The 20,871-nt window shown below is 38.1% G+C and overlaps 1 protein-coding gene across 1 annotated transcript in view; it reads left to right on the forward strand.

The window, feature by feature from the left end:
* The window catches only part of Prdm5 (PR domain containing 5), a 196,996-nt gene that overhangs the window by 27,628 nt on the left and 148,497 nt on the right, over nt 1-20,871 (forward strand). Inside the window, exon 3 of the mRNA XM_013515254.1 lies at nt 2,549-2,632. Within this exon, the coding sequence (XP_013370708.1) occupies nt 2,549-2,632 (84 nt within the window). The remainder of the gene's footprint in view (nt 1-2,548; nt 2,633-20,871) is intronic.

Raw genomic sequence — 20,871 nt, forward strand, 5'->3', positions numbered from 1 at the left:
AAAGAGGAACCGTGTGATTGGCTTGAGTAGATTGGTTGCAGCAGAGAATGTGTAGCCTTACCTTCTGCAATATTTGAGGGAGACAAAATACACCATACAGTGGACTGAAAGTTGAGCTGCATCTGCTAATATCAAAACTCCGAATTAATTTCAAAAAATGCACCATAGTTTTTGGTCACTTTTCCAGATTAACTTTGAATTCAGTTCACTGTTTCATTGCTTCAGCAGTCAGTGTTTTGAGCGTCTACTTTAAGCAAGGCACAATGTGGGTACTTGGCACACAATCAGAGGGCAACTGAGAACGGTGGCCTTGGCCTGCTGGACAGTGGTCTGTGGGCATATTTGTTGGCTTCTGTACTGTGGTGTAGTATAGACAGTGCCTGAGCTCTTCACTCAGAACAAGCCTTTGGTTCCTGACCCTGTCTCAAAGATTCCCATGTCTTTGCTAGCTGACTGATCTTAACTAAGTTACTTAAACTTTTTGAGCTTCAGTTTTCTTTTGTTTTGTTTTATTTTTGAGACCGAGTCTCACTGCACACCTCAGTTTGTGTAGTTGTAACATAGGTGTCTTAGTTACTTTCCTCATTGCTGAGTTTATTTAGCTCTATTTGTAGAGGTTTCAGTCCAGAAGCAGCTAGCTTCAAGGCAGAGTGGCGTGGCAGACAAACATGCATCACAGAGGAGCAATAGTGTGTGGTGGGCAGAAAGTAGTAAAGCAAGCAAGGGACCACCACGGTTCTTTCTGCTGCTTTTATCTTATCCAGACTACTTAGGGCGAGTAATACTCACACCCATAAGCCTTCCTGTGTCCTTGAGTTTAGCATTGCACCATGAATCAATTCCAGGCCACATACTCCAGATCCTAACACCTCTGAAAAAGCCCCAGCCATGACTGCATGGGGGACATCTAGACATAAGCCACAATAGGAAGATGTCCATCAGGGATCATCTGAAGTGCAACATTTGGTAGTTCAGTAGCATTACTTCCCTGTGCTTGTTCTTTTATTTTGTATGCAGATTTACTTACCTGCCATTGAATACTGGTTAAATCTCATCTTGTATGAAATGGTTACTTTTTAAAGAAAGCATCTTTGGGGCTGTCATGCCTGTCGGAGCCCACTTTAGTATGCAGTGGCTGTAGGGTGGATGGAGAGGTAAAGTAGGCATCCAGCTTCTCCTAAATTTGCTTTCTGTGTTTCACATTAATATCTCTATATCTCTGTAAGTAATCAGCAGTCTGTTTCTCTGTGTATCTGTGTTTGAGTTACTTAGAATTACAATCTGGATTTGAATTAAAAAAAAAAAAAAAACAAGCAAAGTCTCTGTACTTTCTGCCTGTCGGGTTAACCTACAGAAGGGATCTCCCTGGCTCTGCCATTGTTGGTGGCGTCTCAGGACCTTCTTTTGTCATCTGCAGGATGAGGGGACTAGGTTCTCTATTTGTAGTACTTTTAAGTTTTAAAAGTTTACTATTCCCAGAAGTTGGGTTTTCTGTTGTTCATTAAATAATTTATATTCCTTGAAACATTACATTAGTGGTTTTCCCTGCTAACAGTGTTCATCAGAAGTTCCCCTGGAGATTTTGTTGTTTTTTCCTTCTTCCAGCTCCATGCAAAGGGAAGGATTCTACTGAAAAATAGTCACAGGCAGCTTTGAAGGGAGCTCACATGGACCCAAGTAATTCTGTGTACATTTCTGTATACCTAATGTTTGAACGGACACGTACCACCAGTTCCCTCTGGATCTGCAGCGTCTCCTTTGGTCCCCTTAGAAAGGAAAAAAAGGTGTCCCTGCCCATTTTGTGGCCCCAGCAGTCCCTGCAAGGCAGACTGCTGGGATCCCTACTCCCAGTTTACACTTTGAGGGACTAAGCCGGTAGCTCTCACCAGAGTACTTGTTCACATGCAGCTTCCCCTATCCCATATCCAGGTTCTGATTTTAACAAGGCCCAGCATTCTGAACTTGAAACAAGCAGCCGTGGTGGTTCTTTGTGCAGTGGACTTTAAAACACACACTTGCAGAAATCCTGGTGAAGTATATCCGCCTGGCTGTTTGAAAGATTGGCAGGCGACTTTGAATTTTATTTATGAACAATCTTCCTTTGAGAATGTCAAGCCTACTCTTTCTTGTGCAAAATAGGGATGAATTTATGATTTTTATAGAAACCAGGTGATTTTCTGCCTGGTGGGCTTGTCTCTCAAGTCAGGCAAAACTCAGTGTGTTTCATTTTAAGACCACTTGCCGGGAGCTATGAAGACGATTACAGCATATGAAGTACAGTGTTCAGTGCCTTTCCAGAATTTGAAAGTTAAGCATTTTAACCCTTTTATGCTGGCTCCTGTGTTTGTGGATTCAGGTTTTTAGGCTAATAAAAGATTGAGTTGGATTTTAAACTTGTCAATATTTGATGCTGTGTAAAGTTTTAAGATTAAAATTATCTCGATCACTAGTCTTGAAGATTTAGAAGAACAGACTTCTAGGTGATACAAAGTTGTGTATTTTAACATCTTGATGATAATCCTCTTTCAATGTCATCATTGCCACTCAGGGTGAAAAGTTTGGACCCTTTGCTGGAGAGAAGAAGATGCCTGAAGACTTGGATGAAAATATGGACTACAGGCTGATGTGGGAGGTGAGGTTGGGGCTGTTATTTTAATATTTAAAACTTTGTTCCTCTTTATACTCCTCAATGGAATTATGAGGCCATCTGTATTGATTCTGATTCCAGCAGAGTGCTTTAACTATCCCAAAGTCTTAAATTTGAGGCATTCTAAAAACATTAGACTGCTGAAATATATTGCTAGACAATTCTTTTTGAACTCTGAAATTTATAATTCATTGTTGAAAAAAGTTTTGCATGTACAAATTATCTGGATTTCAAAATCGTGTGCTGGGTTTAGCATTGGATTTCTGAAAATGAGATTATATTTTTTTCCTTTAACTTTTGTCTACTCATGTCAGTTCCAGGTGTGCAGAAACAAGTGTGAGTTCTGTATGGGAGCAAGCATCCATCATTAAACTGTACCTTGCCTTTAAAAATGTGTATTTAAGAAACATTGACCCTGTGGGCAGCATTGTATTTGCAGGCCAAGGTTTCTCTTATGTAGGGATCTGTATATTGAAGGGGATATTATGAGAATTTCCATCTTAGCTTTGGCTTATTATATTCTTTGCAAGTTATTAAAAGAAGGGCCTGAGTGATAGAAGTAGGAAAGTAGAAGTACAGAGACTGTTGGAACAAAAATTTGGAAAAATTGGGCTCCAAGAATTATATTTGACAGTTTCTGTGAGGAGGGTAAGGGCGGCCATACGTGTGTCAGTAGGGCCAAGAGAGGTATGGATCATACATCAAAAAGGTTGGAGTGCTGGTGTAGAGACGTATGTGTAGGAAGCCTTGCTGACTGGGTGTGCATCAGTCAGAGGCTCCAGAGAAATCAAGCCAGCAGGATATTGCTTATATATGTGAAAAGAGATTTATTTCAAGGTATAGTCTCATTCATTTGGGTGGTGTCAAGTGAGAAATATGTAGTGCAGGCCTTGAGCATGGAGACTGATAGGAGTTAATGCTACAGGCTTTAGGCAGAATTTCTTCTTTTGGAAACCTCAGTTTTTGCTCTTAATGAATTAGACTGCTTGGATGAGCGTCATATACATTTTGGAGGGTAATTTCCTTTCCTTAATTTATTGTAGATCTTAAGAGCTACAAAATATCTATAAGCACCTAAATTAATGTTTTCTTACAACTGGTTACTATAGCTTAGCCAAGCTCACACATAAAATTATAGTGTATTTTCTGCAAGCAAAAATACATTTATAAGCATCACTACTGTTACTGAGACAGCAGGGATAAGGAGTAAAGGTACCCAAGAAAGGATTTCCAAAGGTTTCACAGCAAAAGTGATGGAAACAGAGATTAATAACATAGTCCTCACTATAATTTAAGTGGAAACTGTTACTGATACTGCTTTAACTTAGTATACAGTTGTAATTGTTTATTTTTATGATCCTAAAAATATTTTAATGGCTTTTATATAAGGTCTTTATTTTCTCAGCAGTTAATTCTCTTGCCATGAAAGTTTTCAGAAATCAAACATTTATGTGACAAAAATAACCCAACTCAGTGCCAAGTGATAAAAAGCAGCGCTTACGAGGTTATTAATGGCTTTTGATTTTTTTTTGTTGTTATTGTCTGAAGGTTTTAGTGTGATGGTCAGGTTAATGTTTTGCACAGCTTGTTGGGAAGCATTGTTAAACAGATAATGATTATAATTTTTATTTTGAAAGAAAACTTGCACATAGGCAATTTAAGGCTGCTTTAATGCTGGCATGTGGTGGCAGCTCAGCAGCACATCATGTAGCTTTGCATTGTCTATTCCTGCGGTTCTTTGATGTCTTTACATTACTATTTTTTTGTATACTATATCCCCAGTCCTCTCACTCTGCCACCCAAAGAGCTACTTATGTTTTACACTTATGTTCAGCTAATGTTAAATTCATGTTGTGACTGCAGACTCTATTTTACTTGTACTTCACGCTAGACCTTTGTGTAAGTAATATTTGTGCTTGTCACACAATTCAGAACTTATAAAAGGGTAAATGTTTCTGCTGCCTTCATGCCCCGCTCCTTTCTCCTATGACCTTTGCCTCATTTTTCACCTTAGCTCCTGTGTGTGCCCCTTCCTGGTTCTCTAGTTCTCCTTTCTCTTATTCCTCTGCATTTTGCTTTATTAACTGTTCTTTATTCTGCGCAGTGATGCCACAGGCAGGGGCAGGAAAAGGCACTTGTCTTCTTGAGGGGAATATTTGAAAAACAATCAGCAGCTTCTGAAGTGCAAAAGTTTCCTACCTGTTAGATTTAAGCTTGTCCATGATTATGTTAAGTGAGTATGTCAGTCAGCTTTGCATTGCTGTGACAAATACCTGAGAAAAATAAATTTTTCCCCCTATATGTTGTTTTTCTCAGGTAAAGCAGAACGTTATGGCAGGCGGATGTGGTGGGGCAAAGCTGGGCACCTCATGGCAATGGGGAAGAGAGACAGAGCAGTGAGCCAGAGAGCTGTGCTAGTGGACTTCTTCCTGCTGCTTCTGATCAGTCCACTACTGGATGGTGCTGCCCTACTCAGGGCAAGTCTCTCCCGTCAGTTTGCACTCCCATATTGTGGACATGCCTCATAAGCCCATCCAGAAGTGTACTTCAGTTATTTCATAGGTGTTTCTCAATGCAGCCAAGTTGAGATCAAGATTAACCATCCCAATGAATGAGCTGCCTCCCAACCATGAGTTATACTACTGGCTTCCCCTTTTTATTGCTTTAGCTTTGGAAGCGCCACGATTCAGAAGGCATGTAGAGAGAGGAGGTAACTGGTCCTATTATTGGTTCCTCTTATGAACCCTTTGGGTCTTCTCAAGGGGCATTAAAGAGCTTTCTTTCCTCTGATGGGCAAGTTGAGATTGGTTATTTCAGACATTTCTAATATGGCCTAGAGCCCCATTGCTAACTACTATGCAGCTCACAATTGGTAGCGCATCTCAGACCAGGAGTTTCCTGTGTTGTGGTTACGGGACATGAGCCAGGTGCTGGTGAGAGCATCTGGAAAATGGTGTCCTGTGAGGGAACATGTGGCAGAGCTCTTTCTCAATTTGCGCACGCACTTTGCTTGTGGTGCCGGTGGTTCTGCCTGACGCGGCTAGGAGCCCCTAAGTGGAAATTTCATACTGGAGTACTTGGAGGCGCCAGGCAGGGCTGAGCCTCCTGTTACGTATTTGCACCGGGTGGCACGGGACAGTACATGAAGAGGTCTCAGGAACAGTGGGGCACTGGCCTTGTGTGATGCACTTCGGGACTTCCTGATGCCCAGTTCTCAGGAGCCGTCCCCAGTTCTGCATTCTCTTTCTGGACTGACCACTAGGATTCGCACTTGGTACCGGAAGAGACTCACCGTTACTTTTCCCTCTTTTTTTCCTCCATTCCTCCTTCCCACCCCTTTCTTACCATCCCCCTTTTCCTTCTTTCTCTCTCTCTGTCTTTCTCTCTCTCTCCTTTTTTGGTGGTGCTGAGGACCAAACCCGGGACCTTATATGTATGAAGTTACCATATTACCACTGACCTATACCTCTAGTCCTTTAATTTTTACTTTTATTTTAAAATAAGATGAATTAGTAGCAGAATTCTAGATTTCTCAGGCCGTAGGCCATTTGTGGAGCTTGAGGGTGGGATTCATGCTGGGCTTTGAATGGTGCCCAGTTGTCTGTACTGGGTTGTATTCCTCCCTTAATCAGAAGTCTATTTGCCAGGTGGTTTGGACCTTGGGATGTATTTCATTTCTCCCTGTACTTCCTTAGACTATTCTTAGGACCAACATCCATTCATGTACTATTTCTAAAACTCTTGATACCTTGTTTTTAAATATGTCCAAGTCACCCTCTCTTTATACTGTTTTCTTAGGCTTTTCAAACCACATTTCCAGTACTTCCTCTTCACTCGTAGACACGTGTCTTTAAGTTTTGGCACCTGAAGATAAAATGTAGCCTGTGCATTTTCCTTGCCATGTGCTACAACCATTATTCATGTATTCCAAAGCGGGCACTGGTGAATCTAGTATCTGTTTGAATACTTCAGACAACTCTGGTCTTTTGGCTATGGGCCTTTCCTTCCTTTTCCTTTGCCTTGAAAGAGGTTTTGTGTAGAAACTGGCCTGGTAAGTTATTAAAAACTTGACATTGTCCTGTTTTTTCCAGTGGAGTCTTTCATTCCTGAACTTTGTCTCTACTCAGATGGCAATGATCTCAGCTGTGTGCCCCTGTCCCCCTCCTCTGCACACATGAGGTCCATGTCTCTTGGGCTTCTAACATTTCAGTGACATGGTTGGGGGTCCAGTGGTGAATCTGCCACATAGAGCCAAATCCTGTGTCAGGGGTCAGGAAAGCGGGTGGTCTGTCTGTGGACAGTAGGTTCTTACCATGAAGCCAGTTTAAGGCATGAAAATAAATGCTGAAGAGTCAAGTAATCCAAAATATCCAAATTTGGGGTGATATTTTTATTGGAAAAAATAAAATCTATTTTACTTATAGATTGTGTTCTTGCTATTATATCATCTATAATTTATGCTAAAAGTATTTGTTTCAACACAAGGAAATTAGGAAAAACTGGAAACAAGTAGAGCTTAAACTTTGTTTTTAAGAGCATTTCTGGTCCTGTAAGGGTTCCAGATGTAACAGTGTAGGACATGAAGTGCTGTGAGGGTGGGCCTTTTTTTTAACCTCCCTGAGCCTGACAAGGACACATACGGAGTTTTACATTTGTTTATTGTCCTAAATATACTCCCTGATGGATCAGTGAAGAAAACTGTTTTGTAACTCTGTGGCCAGTGGAATTAGCAGAGCAAGGAGTCATTATATTTCAGTGGATAGCTGTGTGTTATAAGGTGTAAATGCCAATTATCATAGTTTTATTTATTTTTGTCTACAGAAAATACTTTTATTTCTTTGGGCCAATGACATGTTTTCAAAGTAGAACTATCAAAAGACATGATTATGAGATTTTGCAGGTGTTTTGTATAAATCGTTACTCTCCTACAGTTATAGTACCTAATTATTTCAAAATAACTGCACATACCAGGCGAGCTGAGGCCATTTCTGTAACTGATGGGCTTTAAAACATCTTTGTATCAGTTAAGATATACACAGATGGTTTTTACAATTATTCTCAACCCCTAGTCCTTACTCCACTTACATGATGGTGATGCTCTGTAATAACCTCTCCCTCTCATTGGTTGCATTCAGTGGAGCGCAGAGAAGAGGCAGACGATGATGAAAATACCTACTTCATTTCAGGGTGCACAATACGATTCTTATGTACGGTGTGTGATTCCAGGAAAGCTGGATTGGAAAATGTGTGACTTACCCATCATGTAGATGATACAAAGTACAGAAACCAAAAGGATATTCTAATTTATTTCTCTAATTTGAAAAAATTATTCTAATTCATGTCTCTTGGGGGAACAAATAAGGAAATATGATAAAGAGGAATACAGTTTTTACTGAGAATTCATGCATGTGAAATGCTGTTGTTTTCGTTCTCATACTTAAACAATGAAGAGCATGCTTGGAATTATTCACATACAAACACGAATAAATTAAAAAAGAAAAAAGAAAAGAGCCTGGTGACTGAAGCACAGATGGATATCAGAGTCAGGCCATCCGAAGTCTGATTGAGCTCCCTAAGGAAAGCTCTTGCTCTCCTGGGGCTCATGTTTCTTTGGGAAAAGAGATGTAAAACTCTCCTAATAACTAACACAATGCCAGGCTATGGTACAGAATCTAAAGCAAAAAAAATGGAGCAAACTTTCCTCTGATAACAACTTGATCATAGAGGTATTACTGCTATGAATAATTGCAGGAAACAATACATATAAAAAAACTTAAAAGCATCTAAGATCTGTGAAAGCAAGCAGTGCTAGACTGAGGATACACAGCAGAGAAAAGTGTGGAAAGGTGAGCTGATGATCTGCAGTCTTTTTTTTCTGGGGAAATGATCAGACCTTTGTTGAATATGAGAGCCTAAAAAGCTGAGCTCAGCCTGGGCAGAGGGCTATTGCTGGAGGAAAGAGAAACACCTAGAATCTCTGGAAATCCTGTGGGGCTGGAGTGACTATTTGCAGAACCATGAAGCTGGAAGGCAGAAAGCGAATCTAAATCATACTCTTCTGAGAGGCAGCGTGCTCTGCAACCTCATCTTGCTGAACCTTCACTGCATACCTAGGTGGACCCTGAAGCATCGTGGCCTGGGGTATGGTCTGCTAAGGCAGACTGAACTCTGATGATTTGTAGCCCATCCTTGAATTGGCTCACTCACTATGTGGGTTAAGGGTAGCAGATCTCACTTAGTCTGGTAGAAGCCAGAGGAACTTACTTTGGAGAAATGTATCTGGATCCACGAAAATTTTAAAATGTAGAATGTTCAGCATTTAATAAAAAAATGACTAAATGCTAAAAGATAAGGCCACATTACTATAACCAAGATAAAAACTGGACTGTGGAAACTGGCTTAAGGATAATTCAAATATTGTTGGAAGATGCTAAAGTAACCTTGATTGATGTGTTCTGTCAAGTGATAGATGAAAACAGGTGAGAATTGGAAGGCTTTACTGAAAAACTGAGGTGCCTAAGTGGCAAATGGATATTGTAGACCAGAAAATTATAACTGAAATTGAAAAGTTGGTGTTTGAATTTGATAGGAGATACAAGGTAGCAAAATAAAATATTTATAAAGATAAAAAGTCAATTGAAAATATTGAAAGTGAAGCACAGAGATGTTACAGTGGAGATACTTAATATATATAGGTAACATTAGGACCTTTTAGTACTAGAGAGAGAGGAGAGAGAAAATGGAGGGACAGAAGCAAATTTAATGAGATAATGGCTGAGAATTTCCAAGGATATTGAGAAACATTACCTGACAAATAGGTTCTGTGAGCCATAAAGTGCTAGTGTAAAGAAAACCACAATTAGGTATATCTTCCTAAAAGTGCTGAAAACCATGATAGTCTTAAAACCAGCTGGGAAAAAGTATGCAAGCAAGCAAGCAAAGAAACCAACCAACAAAGAGAACTAAAATAAATAAAAAGTGAGGCATTACCTTTGATAAAGCCAAGTAAGATTGAAAGCTGACTTTTAAATGAAAGGGTAAAAGATAATATATAACAATATTTTCAAGGTACTGAAATAAAATAGCTGTAACCTGGTATTCAGTACTCAGCAAAAATATCGCAAGAAAAGGAAGGTTTAGTTCTCCACATCTCTTCACACAGGACCATCTCTGTATGACTGGCTCTTGGATTTTCCTCACTTTTCACGTGGGGGAGAACAAAGACCATTTCCAAATCTTAGCCAAAGGAAAACTTTGCTACCAGGAATCACTGCATGGACAAAAAGAGCCATAGGAAGAATTTAAATAAATGGAATTTAAATAGACATTACAAACAAGCCAATTAAGAAATTTCCAAAGTAGAATAAGTATGTAACAAAGTACAAAACATTTCAAAGACAAAGTAATTCATCTCCGGAATCCCAAAGTACCAGGTAATGTTTGTTAACTATGTGCAGTTGATTTTCCTGCTTGTGGGTGAGAATGAAGAGGTTTTATGCTGCCTCTTCAGACCTGAAGATGCAAAGTCATATTATAAAATACATTTTTATTTTGCTGAAAATTCTTATTTTAAAATGAAATTCTCCTCAGTCAGTTTTCATCTCAATTGCAGTGGTAACCCATCCTCAAAGCTGACTGCCATCAAATGGAAATTTGGGGAAGGACTTCATGAAATGTCCACATCAGACATAAAGTGCTGTTTCTAGGCCAGGTGGCGTGAGAAATCGCAGACCTTTTCCACCTGGTTTGCCAATGATTTGACACGAGTGTCCAGGTGCTGGTGAATGAAGAGAGCTTGTCAGACGTGTTCCTCGGCCAAATCTGTTAGAGCACACTTTGGCTGTTTGTGTGGGTAGTGGAGAGGGGGAGAAAGAAGCTGCTGTTTGCTGTGATGGTGAAGACTTGGAATACACTGTAGTGGAGAGACTGAGGAAAAAGGCGCATGAAGATGGTGATGATGTGGAAGAAGAGAGAATGGAGGAGAAAGCCACGCGGCGGGGCAGCGCTGCAGTCCCTGCAGTCTTGGAGGCGAAGGCAGGAGGATCCAGCTTTGAGCCCAGCCTGAGCAACTCAGTGACTTAGTAAGACCCTGTCTCACAGTAAAGATAATAATGGAGGGCTGGGGATGAAGCTCAGTGCAGAGATCATGAGTTCAGTCCCCAGTGCCACACGAACGAACCCCAAACAGCAGCAACAAAGAACTCCACCCCCAAATCCTCAAAAAACTCCAAACAAGAAAACCTTCTAAGAGCAAAGGAATGAAGACATAACTAATAGGACACAGAAAGAGTCTAATTGACTTTTTTAAATAAAAAAAATTTATTTGCTCTGAGCGCCATTTGCCATCTCCTACCTTTTCTGCCATTTTTTGCTCATTTGTCTTGTCCTAATAAAGTCTGTCTTTTTCTCTCTCTTTCCCTTCCCTCTCTCCTCAATATGGGTTTCCACTTATTTTGTGAGATAATCTCTTGACCAAACTACGATGGGCAAAGAAATTGCCCATTTCTGACTCAAATTTCTTTTCATTTCTTCTTATCTCACCAAAAAAAAAAAAAACAAAAAAACAAAAAAACATGAATGTAGTGATGCAGAATTAGCACATCATTATGCACTATGGGAAGGAACTTTTCTACCTTCACTCTGCTGGGAGCCTCAGGGTGCTCTGCCCCCGGCGGTAGCTTTTAAATTCCTGGTTGTACTTATTGTGGTACAGAACTCAGATTCCACCATGCTGCTTTGTTATTATGGACTATTTGCATTATCACCATGTATATACCCTTGCTCATTAAGTGATAAAAATCTTTTAAAATGGAATTAAGACAATGAAAACTGTATTTGATATGTTTCAGTATCTTGATAGAAGAAGAGGGGAGAGAAGTAGGGTAGAAGATAACAGTAGAATTTGAATCCAGAATATACTAACAAATTATAAAACTGATTTAAAAGAAAAGAAAAATTGGAGAGATTCATGCCACACAAGAAGATGTCCAATGTTATCAATAAAACCATGGAACAATGTTTGGCTAAGTCCTCCTGGAAGTCCTCTCTCATATGTTTACTAGAATTTCTAAAATTAAAAAAGATGATGAACTGTTTGCAGGATTATATGAACACTCGTACATTTTAAAATGTACAATTGCTGCATTTTAAAATAGTATAGTATCTTTGGGAAAGCATTTACTGGTGTCAACTAAAGCTGAATGTAGGCATATGACATGACTTTGCACTTTTGTTAGGCAAACACTCAATAGAAATGTGTTTATATTTTTACTAAAAGAATGTGCAAGAATTTGCTAGTAGTCTCATCATAAAATCTTTCCAAGGGAAATAAACCAAACATCTGTCTACAGGTAAATGGACAAATGTGTTTGGTATATTCATAAAATGGAGTATTGTAAAACTTTTGTGGTGATGTATTACTGCTGTGCTTTGCAACACAAATGAATCTCAGAAATGTAGAATAGCGTGAAAGAAACTAAGGACTAACAAAGGACTGCAGTTGTGTGATTCTGTTTATATAAGGTTCAAAGGGAGTTAAAACCAATCTATAAAATTATAAATAAAGGTCATGGAAAGGCTTCTGGGTGTGTTTCTTGATCTATGCTAGCTATGTGGGCGCATTTACTTAGTGAGAGTTCACTGAGTGATATGCTTAAAGTTTCTGTATCTTCAGTAATCACATCACACTGCATGCTTAAATATATAATGTGCTTTAATATCACATGGCTTCTCTTATATGAGAGATCCAAAATTGAAGAATGAAGCAGAAGATAGATAATTGGAAACAGCAATATAGATTTTTTTGCAAAAGGGAAGAGAACCAAGGGATGCAGGGAGAGGGAGGGAGGAAGGGGAAAGGACTTGAAAGGGGAATTAAGATGTGTTACATAGCTGCACCAGCTCCCCATGGGGGATCATAATCCTATGTATAGCAAACAGGTACCAATGAAGATACCAACTTTCAAAAAAGAACAAAAGAACAGTAGGATAATATTTTGTTTCTACTTTAGCTGGGCTGTCAGGTTGTGCTGAGACCTAAACAGAGAGTAGTAGTCACGTAAAGGTGACCCAGTGTTAAGAAACTAGAGCATAGCAAGGCTGGCAATAAGTTTGGATTGCTCAAAGATAGCAGTAAGTCAGAGAGGCAAGCAAGGTCTTGGCGAGAAGTGACTGGCTTCCAGTTGCTGTGTTGGAGGTGACCTGCTGATGGATTGGGTATGGAAAGAGAAGAATCAAGAATGACTCTTGTGTGTTTGGGCACATTCCACATGCATGCAATGTGGTGGCATTTCTGAGAAGGAGATGGGAGGATGACGTCTTAGCCACTTTCCTTGTCATGGAACACAATACCCATTACACACAGTTTAAAGAAGGAAAGGCTAATGGTTTCAATCCACAGTGAGGTTGTTTCAAGGCAAGAACAGGATGGTGGAGGGGCATTGTGGAAGGAAAGGTGCTCAACCCTTGCCAGCAAAGGAGAGAGAAGGGAGGGGACAAGGAGGGAGAGGAAGTATACCCTTCTACGGTGCACCCTGTGACTCATCTCCTGACAACACATTCAGCTACTCAACTCAGTGCATGACTACTGACGATTACAGTGCCCATGATCCAGTCACTTTCCACACGTGGGAGAATTGGGGGATGGTGCAGATCTAAACCGTAGCAGATGGGATGGACTCCTGCACTGTACACTTTTGAAGAGAGAACGTCATTTTATTATTGTCTTACTATTATTTTTACTGACCAGATCTTTGCACACTATATCTAAACCATAAATATAATTAAATCAGTGCTCATTTCATAGTCAATAAATGTACTGAATAACTTTGTATAAACTATTCTTACTGTTTGACATTCCTAGAAAATATGTAATTTGAAGGTTGAAGAACAAAACAGTGTATTGATTCCCTTAGTATTTTGCTGGCTTAGATTTGCCTACTTTGTAGACATTTTCCTTTTATGTTTTTATGAAAATGGTAGTTTGACTGTAATATAGTTCTTAAAAAAGCTGATTGGTTGATATTAAAGTAGACATTTTGTTTACATGTTTTCTTCTTTCTTTGCAGTTGTTTTGTGATTACAGCTGTTCTGCTGTTGGGAACTTGACTCAGTACCAGGTTTCCAATATGTTTCAGTTTTGAGAAAAAATGTTTTCAATTGTTTAAAATCTTTTTTTTTTTATTATTGTTTATAGACATCCTTTAAGGTGCTTGAAACAAAGAAGATTCTTTACCAAATGTTTGTCTTTTTGCAGATGATAAAATTTTGTCCTCGTTTCCAAATGGAACCACTTATTGTAGACATTAGTGGAAAAATACCACCTATGAAGCCATATAGAATGTTGAAACTGCTAAAACAAATGTCATAGTGAGTTCTTCCTGACACTGTTCTCTAGTTAGGGAAAAACCAAAGCAAGTAAATGTTACATGTCTTTGGGAAGTCCTACATTTGTTTTGTGATTGTCCTTTATCTTCTTTTGACAAGATGGTACTTCTGGCCATTCAGGCAAATCTAAGTTATGGTTAGAGGAGTGCTAAAAATTCATGGAAAATTTATTTGATTTAACAAGCAAATAGGTAAACAAACCCAATCTGTAATTCTACCATCTTTGCGGTTCTGGTCCCAATGAAAAGGGGGTTATCAAATAGAGGCATTTGGTTGCAAGTGATAGTAACTCCAACTTTATTAAATAATAAGAAATATTATGTCAAAGAAGAGGAGTTTAAAAGGCATCAGGGATGGTGGATTAATCAGCTTAATGATGTTATCTAATCCCTTTCCATCTCTCCACTGATGATAAACCAGAAAATGTCCGTATGCCAAAGCCTTGGCTTCCAGAATGGCCCTATTAGCAGATGGTGGAACTTTCAGGTATAGGGCCTGGTGAAAGGTCCTCAGATCACTGGGGCATGGTATGGCAGATAGTTCACCTACAACCTCTTGCTAGTTGCCGTGCAACCTCTAGAGTTCTTGTGAAAGGACTGTTATAAAAGGAGCATCTCTGGCCCCACCCATTCTTTTTCTCTACTCTTGGTTTGAGATGTGACCACTCACTCCTACAAATGCTCCTACCAAGATGGCTCCTGAATCCACCACCCTCATCAGGGACCAAAACCATGGCCCTTGCTCAGTCTTTGATTTTGAAATCCAAAACTGTGAGCAAAGTAAATATTTTGTCTTTATAAAATTAGTTGCTTCCAGTATTTTGTTGTAGTAACATAAAGTAGATAAATGTATCATCCTAACAGCACCATAATTTCTTAAAAGTGACTTTCTGTTATCTTTTCTTAGTATACAATTAGAAATCTAAAAATGTAGGTCATTTGATAAGCACTAACTTGATAACATATTGTTTTTCTTTATACAATGACTACCGAAATTGGTTATCACTCCCTGATCTCTGGGCTCCCTTGTTTCTGGCCTTGTGATGAGACATCCTGGTGGAGAACATGTGGTTGGGCAGAGCTGGGCAGAGTCCAGTGGGCCAGGTCCTCATATATTTTTCAGTGACACAGCCCCAGTGACCCATTTCCTCCAAGTAGGCCCCACTTTCTAAGGTTTCTGTTACCTTCCAGTTGCACTGTCAACTGGGAACCAAGCTTTCAATGCATGAGCTTTTGGAGGAAATTTATAATCCAAATCATAACAGTTGGAGAAGTTTTACAGATGTTGAAATTTTGTTGGAAAATTATGAAAAAAAAAAGCCTAAAAGATCAAACAGTTATCCATAGAATACATGACCTTTCTAACAATAAAGATCAATTGAGTCAAATTTTTAAAAATTGCAGATATTTTTCCTTGGCTTTAGATGAGTCATATGACAATGAGGTACCACCCCTTTGGCATCTTCACAAATTTCAGAAGTATTCCAAATGTATGAAAAATCAGTTCATGCCCCAAATAAATGAACTTGTGGTGTATATTTTAAAAAGTTATTTATATGGTTAGTTTCTTAATGGAAGATGGTCTTTAAACTGTGAGAGATCAAATCCACATTTATGGAAATTTTAAAGTGTTAGACTAATGTTTTCCATCTTTATTAATTCTGTCTGTTGAAACAGACTAAATATATTTGGAATCATATTTTTTTTTCAAATAATGCCATGGATTCATTTGTTAAATTCATACACTTATATGTAAATGACCTCAATTACTGTCAATATAGGGAACTAACAAAAGCCACAGAAGACAATAAATTTAAGGATCTTGTGTTCTTTGGCAGTACTTCTTATCTGAGTTGTGAAGAGTTTTATGAGAATTTACTCTACTGCTAACTTCAAGATTTTCTTGAGAAAGTAGTGAGTGATCAAAGACACATGACACATACATACATACACACACAGACCCTCCGTGTTATTTACATTTTCTCACCAATATCATGTTGCATATGAATGAACAAAATTTTAAGTTCTAAGGAAAAGAGAAAGGATTTTATAAAGTTGGTTGTTAAAACTTTTAATCATACAAATCAATAGTAGTTTTTGTACACATTTTAAAAAGCAAATAAATATGTACTTGATTTAATCTATTCTACTGTGTTACTAAATTTGTTATGAAAACCCTGAAGAATAATTTCATGAATGCTTTGTTGATAATAAGCATAGAGTTGATTTTCAATTTATTCAATATCTTTGAATTTAATTTTGTTAGCACTTTGTTGAAGCTAGAATTAATTTACTTGGATAAATGCAATCTTTTTTGGTATTTGATTCAGTATTGGAAAATTGTGTTTTGCACCAACTTCATTTTGTGAATCCATTTTTAAAGTTATGAATGTGATAAAACCTAAACTGAGATGAAGTATTTCTGCTGAAAATTTAGTATATAAATTTGTATATGCTGTAAGTATAAAATACTCCTAAATTTTAAATACATTAACTATCTCATTAACAAGTCTTATATTGACTGCATACTGAAATGATGATATTGTAAATATATTGGGTTAAATACATATATTATTAAAATTAACCTGCATATGTTTCTTTTACTCTGTTTAATGTGACTGCCATCAAAATTGTACATGTGGCTTGCATTATGTCTATTGGTCAGTGCTGGCAAAGTTGGTGTCAAGAATAGCCTTAGCTTTTCCAGGGGAATGTGTGTTAAAATTTAAAAAAAAATTATTCCAATAATAGACATGTGGCCATTAATCTTCCTTAAAATACTCTCTCTGCCCAAGCTTTAAATAGGTCTATCCCATCATTCTTATCGCTTTCTGAAGCAGTTCTAGAAGTCTTTTTTCCTGAGTGTCTTTTCAGAGTATGATCAAACGTAAGGTGATTGCTGCTGCCAACAAGTGCCGTCTTATAGAAAGGCAGGCTTTTAAAAACATGGTGCGTCCTCACCCATTGGATTCAGTGGATCCGACCCAGTGGGACTCTGGTTCTTCTTTGAAGTCAAAATGACCATGCCAGGTAAATGTCTTGAATTGATTCAGGACTCTGAGACAGCCGTGTTAGCACAACTAAGAGGATTTCCAGAACTGCTTCAGAAAGTGGCAAGAACAATGGGATATGTGTGTTTGAAGTGAGGAAGAATATTTTGAGCGGAATTAATGGCAATGTGTCTTTTACTCTAATAAAATGAAATATTTACTTTACTATTTTATCACACCACACACACACACACATGCGTGTGTATCCTGCATGTGTTTTTGAGGGTTGATCTTTCTTTTTCATCACTGAATAATCTCATGTGTGGAAATACCATTGTGTGTATATGAATTCATGTGTTGAAGGACAACTTAGTTGTTTTCAATTTCAGCTATTATGAATAGAGCTGTCTTAAACATTTGTGGGCAGGTTTCTGTGTGGACATGAATTTTCATGCTCATTTGGATAAATGCCTAGAAGCATGACCATGGAGTCATATGGCAAGAATTATGTCTTATTAGAAATTGCAAACTATCTTCCAAATGGGTTGTGTAATTCTGAATTGCATCCAGCAGTGAATCAATTTTTGTTATTCCATAACCTTGTCAGCACTTGGTATTGTCAATGTTTTGGATTTTGGCCATTCTAGTGGAGGTAGAGTGTTATCTTTTTGTTTTAATATACAGTTCCCTAATGTTCTAATTTGTGCAAATATGCTTATTTGCTATCTGTATATCTTTTTGGTTGAGTTTTCACTTCATATCTTTTGCCCATTAAAAAAAAATTTATATATATATATATATATATATATATATATATATATGGGGTGTTTTGAGAGTTTCCTATCATTTGGGTACCAAAAACATTTTGGTCATTTTTTTTCTTTTTTGGTATTTTTGACACAGGGTCTCACTATGTACTTCAGGCTGGCCTTGAACCCATTGTATAACCCAGTCAGGCCTCAAACTCAAATGGCTACCCTTCTGCCTCAGCCTTTCAAGTGCCGGGATTACAGGCGTGCACCACCATGCCCTGCATTTGGGTCATTCTGTGACTTGTCTTTTCATTCTTTTTCTAATATGTTCATAGGGCAGACATTGTGAATTTTTATCAATTTTTATTTCATGGATCACTGCTTTCAGGATTTTATTTAAGAAATCATTATGAAATTCAAGGTTATTGGGATTTTTCTCCCTTTTTTACCTAGGAGTTTTATAGTTTTGCATTTTATATTAAGGTCATGAAAAATGATTCATTTTGAAAAGTTAATTTGTGGGAAAGTTGTGAGTAAAGTCTATGTGTAGATAAAACTTTTTACATATAAATGTTCAGTTGTTCCAGCCCCATTTGAGGAAGAGACCATAGAATTGTTTCTCCATTGAATTGTATTTGCTCTTGTGCCTGTCAGCTGACTTTTTTTTTCATAAAAGCAACCTTGCAGATTGCTGTTTAACCAGGAGATAACTTCAAGGAATTTATTTCTTAAAGGGGGAGATCATAAGTATAATAAGACTAAAAGATGACAACCTACTGAAGTCAGGGTCTCTGTAAGGTAGACCTCTGTGGCAATTTCTTTTCAAACACTGTTTTATTCCCTCTGAAATATTTACTTACCCTTACAGATACATAATATTTATTTGAGATTTCAGATGTTTCTGAATGACTTCGTTGACAACCAGACTGAAAACCAAGTGGTCAGTCTTTAAGATATTTTTAAACACTCAAAAACCTGTTCCTCAGTGTGCATATTCTTGTTCTGTCTTTGTTGTATGGCCAGAAAACAAGGGATTCCTACATACCACACTTTATGATTCCTGGGTGATGAACATGAAGTTGGTGCAAAGATAAATTCATTTTAATTAAAATCATTCTTCAAATAGCCTGGAATTAAAAATTGATATTAGGAGTAAAAAAGAAAAAGAACTTTTATACTGTAAAGCTAACCCAGGTACAGTGTGGTTATCATAGCAGCTGGCCACATAAATGACTGGGTAAACTAAGCAAGTGCTACCTTGATCAGTAACTTCAAATTCCAACTTGAGTGATGTGGTACATCAAAGTAGCCATAGTCAGAAATATGGGTATTTGAGGAAGAAATTACTTGCTACTTGTAAAGGTCACCTGTGTTTTAGGAGCAAATTCTTCTACTTATTTAAAGCTATAAAGATATAGCTGAACTCACTTTATGCTCTTTTACTTATTAAGGTTATGATTTTGAACTCTGGCTTGTTGACTTTACCTTGTCTTAAAGTTAGCACAAGAATCTTTTAAATTTTTTTTTCAACAAGCCAATCTTTAGCCTTCTCAGAAAAATGTGTTTTTATTCATAGTAAATGATATGTGATATTTCTCAAATTAGATTTTTCTGGATACATTTTGGTGGTGTAAATATTTTTAGTTTTGCAAGAAAATATTCTATAAAGGTTTAGTTTATCTTCTTTTAAAGGATTCCTGAATTTGACTGATCTTACATGACATTGTAAATTTCTATCAATATTTTATTACAGCTACATAAAACAGACTATGTTCTCCTTATGTAGCAATAGAGAATGAAGGTTTTTTATTGTTCTAAATTTTTGGATCATGTCATGGGCATTGCTAAGATTAACAGTAAACAGAATCTTTGGAGTTTTTATCAAATTAGTTTTGATAAATAATGCTTTTAATTTCAGTCTGGAACACATTGGACTTAGAATTCACCTTGTGGTCTTAAGAGTTTTCACCTTTTTTACTTTAGAAGATCTTTATGTTTAAAGATTTTTTGATTTGTTATTGAGTCAGTTCTGCTGTGATACAATGTATGTTTCTAAAAAGTTGTTCAATGACACTCAGCAAAAATCACCAGGCTTATAGGAAAGATGGGCTTAGGGACACAATACACAAAATCTTCATTATTGATGCTTAAAAACAGAAATGGAGTAGAAATGATAGCACAGTTTTAACCATACTAAATGATTATAGAGTAGGAAATTCTACAATACATACAGCAGTTTACTTTTAGAAGAACCTTACTTGTGGCAGTGAATGTCAGAATACTTGCAGCACGTGATTATCCTTTGAAACAGACACAAATGAATTGAAGGCTACAGGGTTGGTGCTGTGAGTGGTTTGCCGGAGCCAGGACCCTGAGGTGGCAAATAAGTGTAGGGACTCCTTGGTCTCTTGGTGTACCCTAGAGAGGAACAGCGGCGGGAATGAAGAAAAGATAGACAAGAGACAAGAGCTGGGTCAGGTGGAAGCTTCTTTACCTGATGGGCAAGAGGACCTAACAGCAACAGTAGGGGCTTTTATTTATACCTTTGCAAAGTTCGTATCACTAGATTCAAGGCTGTCTAGCGCCTAATGACTGAATTGTCCAGGCAGGATGCTTTGCTCAAGACTGAGGTAGCTTGACTGCTTTAGGCATTCTGGCTCTGTCCTGCCCTCACACATATGACCAATTTCCAGCTTCAGGCACACCCAACAAATAAGTATATGCAAAAGCTTGACCACAAGCCTTTTGGGTCATTATATTTGGCCAGGCAGCGTACTTCAGCTATCATAGCCAGTTCATCAGAGAGAACCAAGCCAGTGCTTTTGACATCACTGGAGGTAGAGAACATTGTCCATCTGCTGCTGAGCAGAGAAAAACTTGTGCTGTGCTGCGTGAGAGCCCAGCAGCCCATAGCACAGGAGGCTACACTTCAAACACGGCCTCCTCCTTCTCTCCTTTGAGGCACTGCAGTGTGTTATGAGAAGTGGCTGTGACCCCAGGCTTGGGAAATCACTGACATCCTATCTGGGCTGGAGACTCAGATGCTTCAGAGAGACAGACAAACCTGCAGCCCGGGGCTGCTCCCCTCGGTACACCTC

Source organism: Chinchilla lanigera, unplaced genomic scaffold (genome assembly GCF_000276665.1).
Source record: "Chinchilla lanigera isolate Chin_1 unplaced genomic scaffold, ChiLan1.0 scaffold00027, whole genome shotgun sequence".
Classification (NCBI taxonomy): domain Eukaryota; kingdom Metazoa; phylum Chordata; class Mammalia; order Rodentia; family Chinchillidae; genus Chinchilla; species Chinchilla lanigera.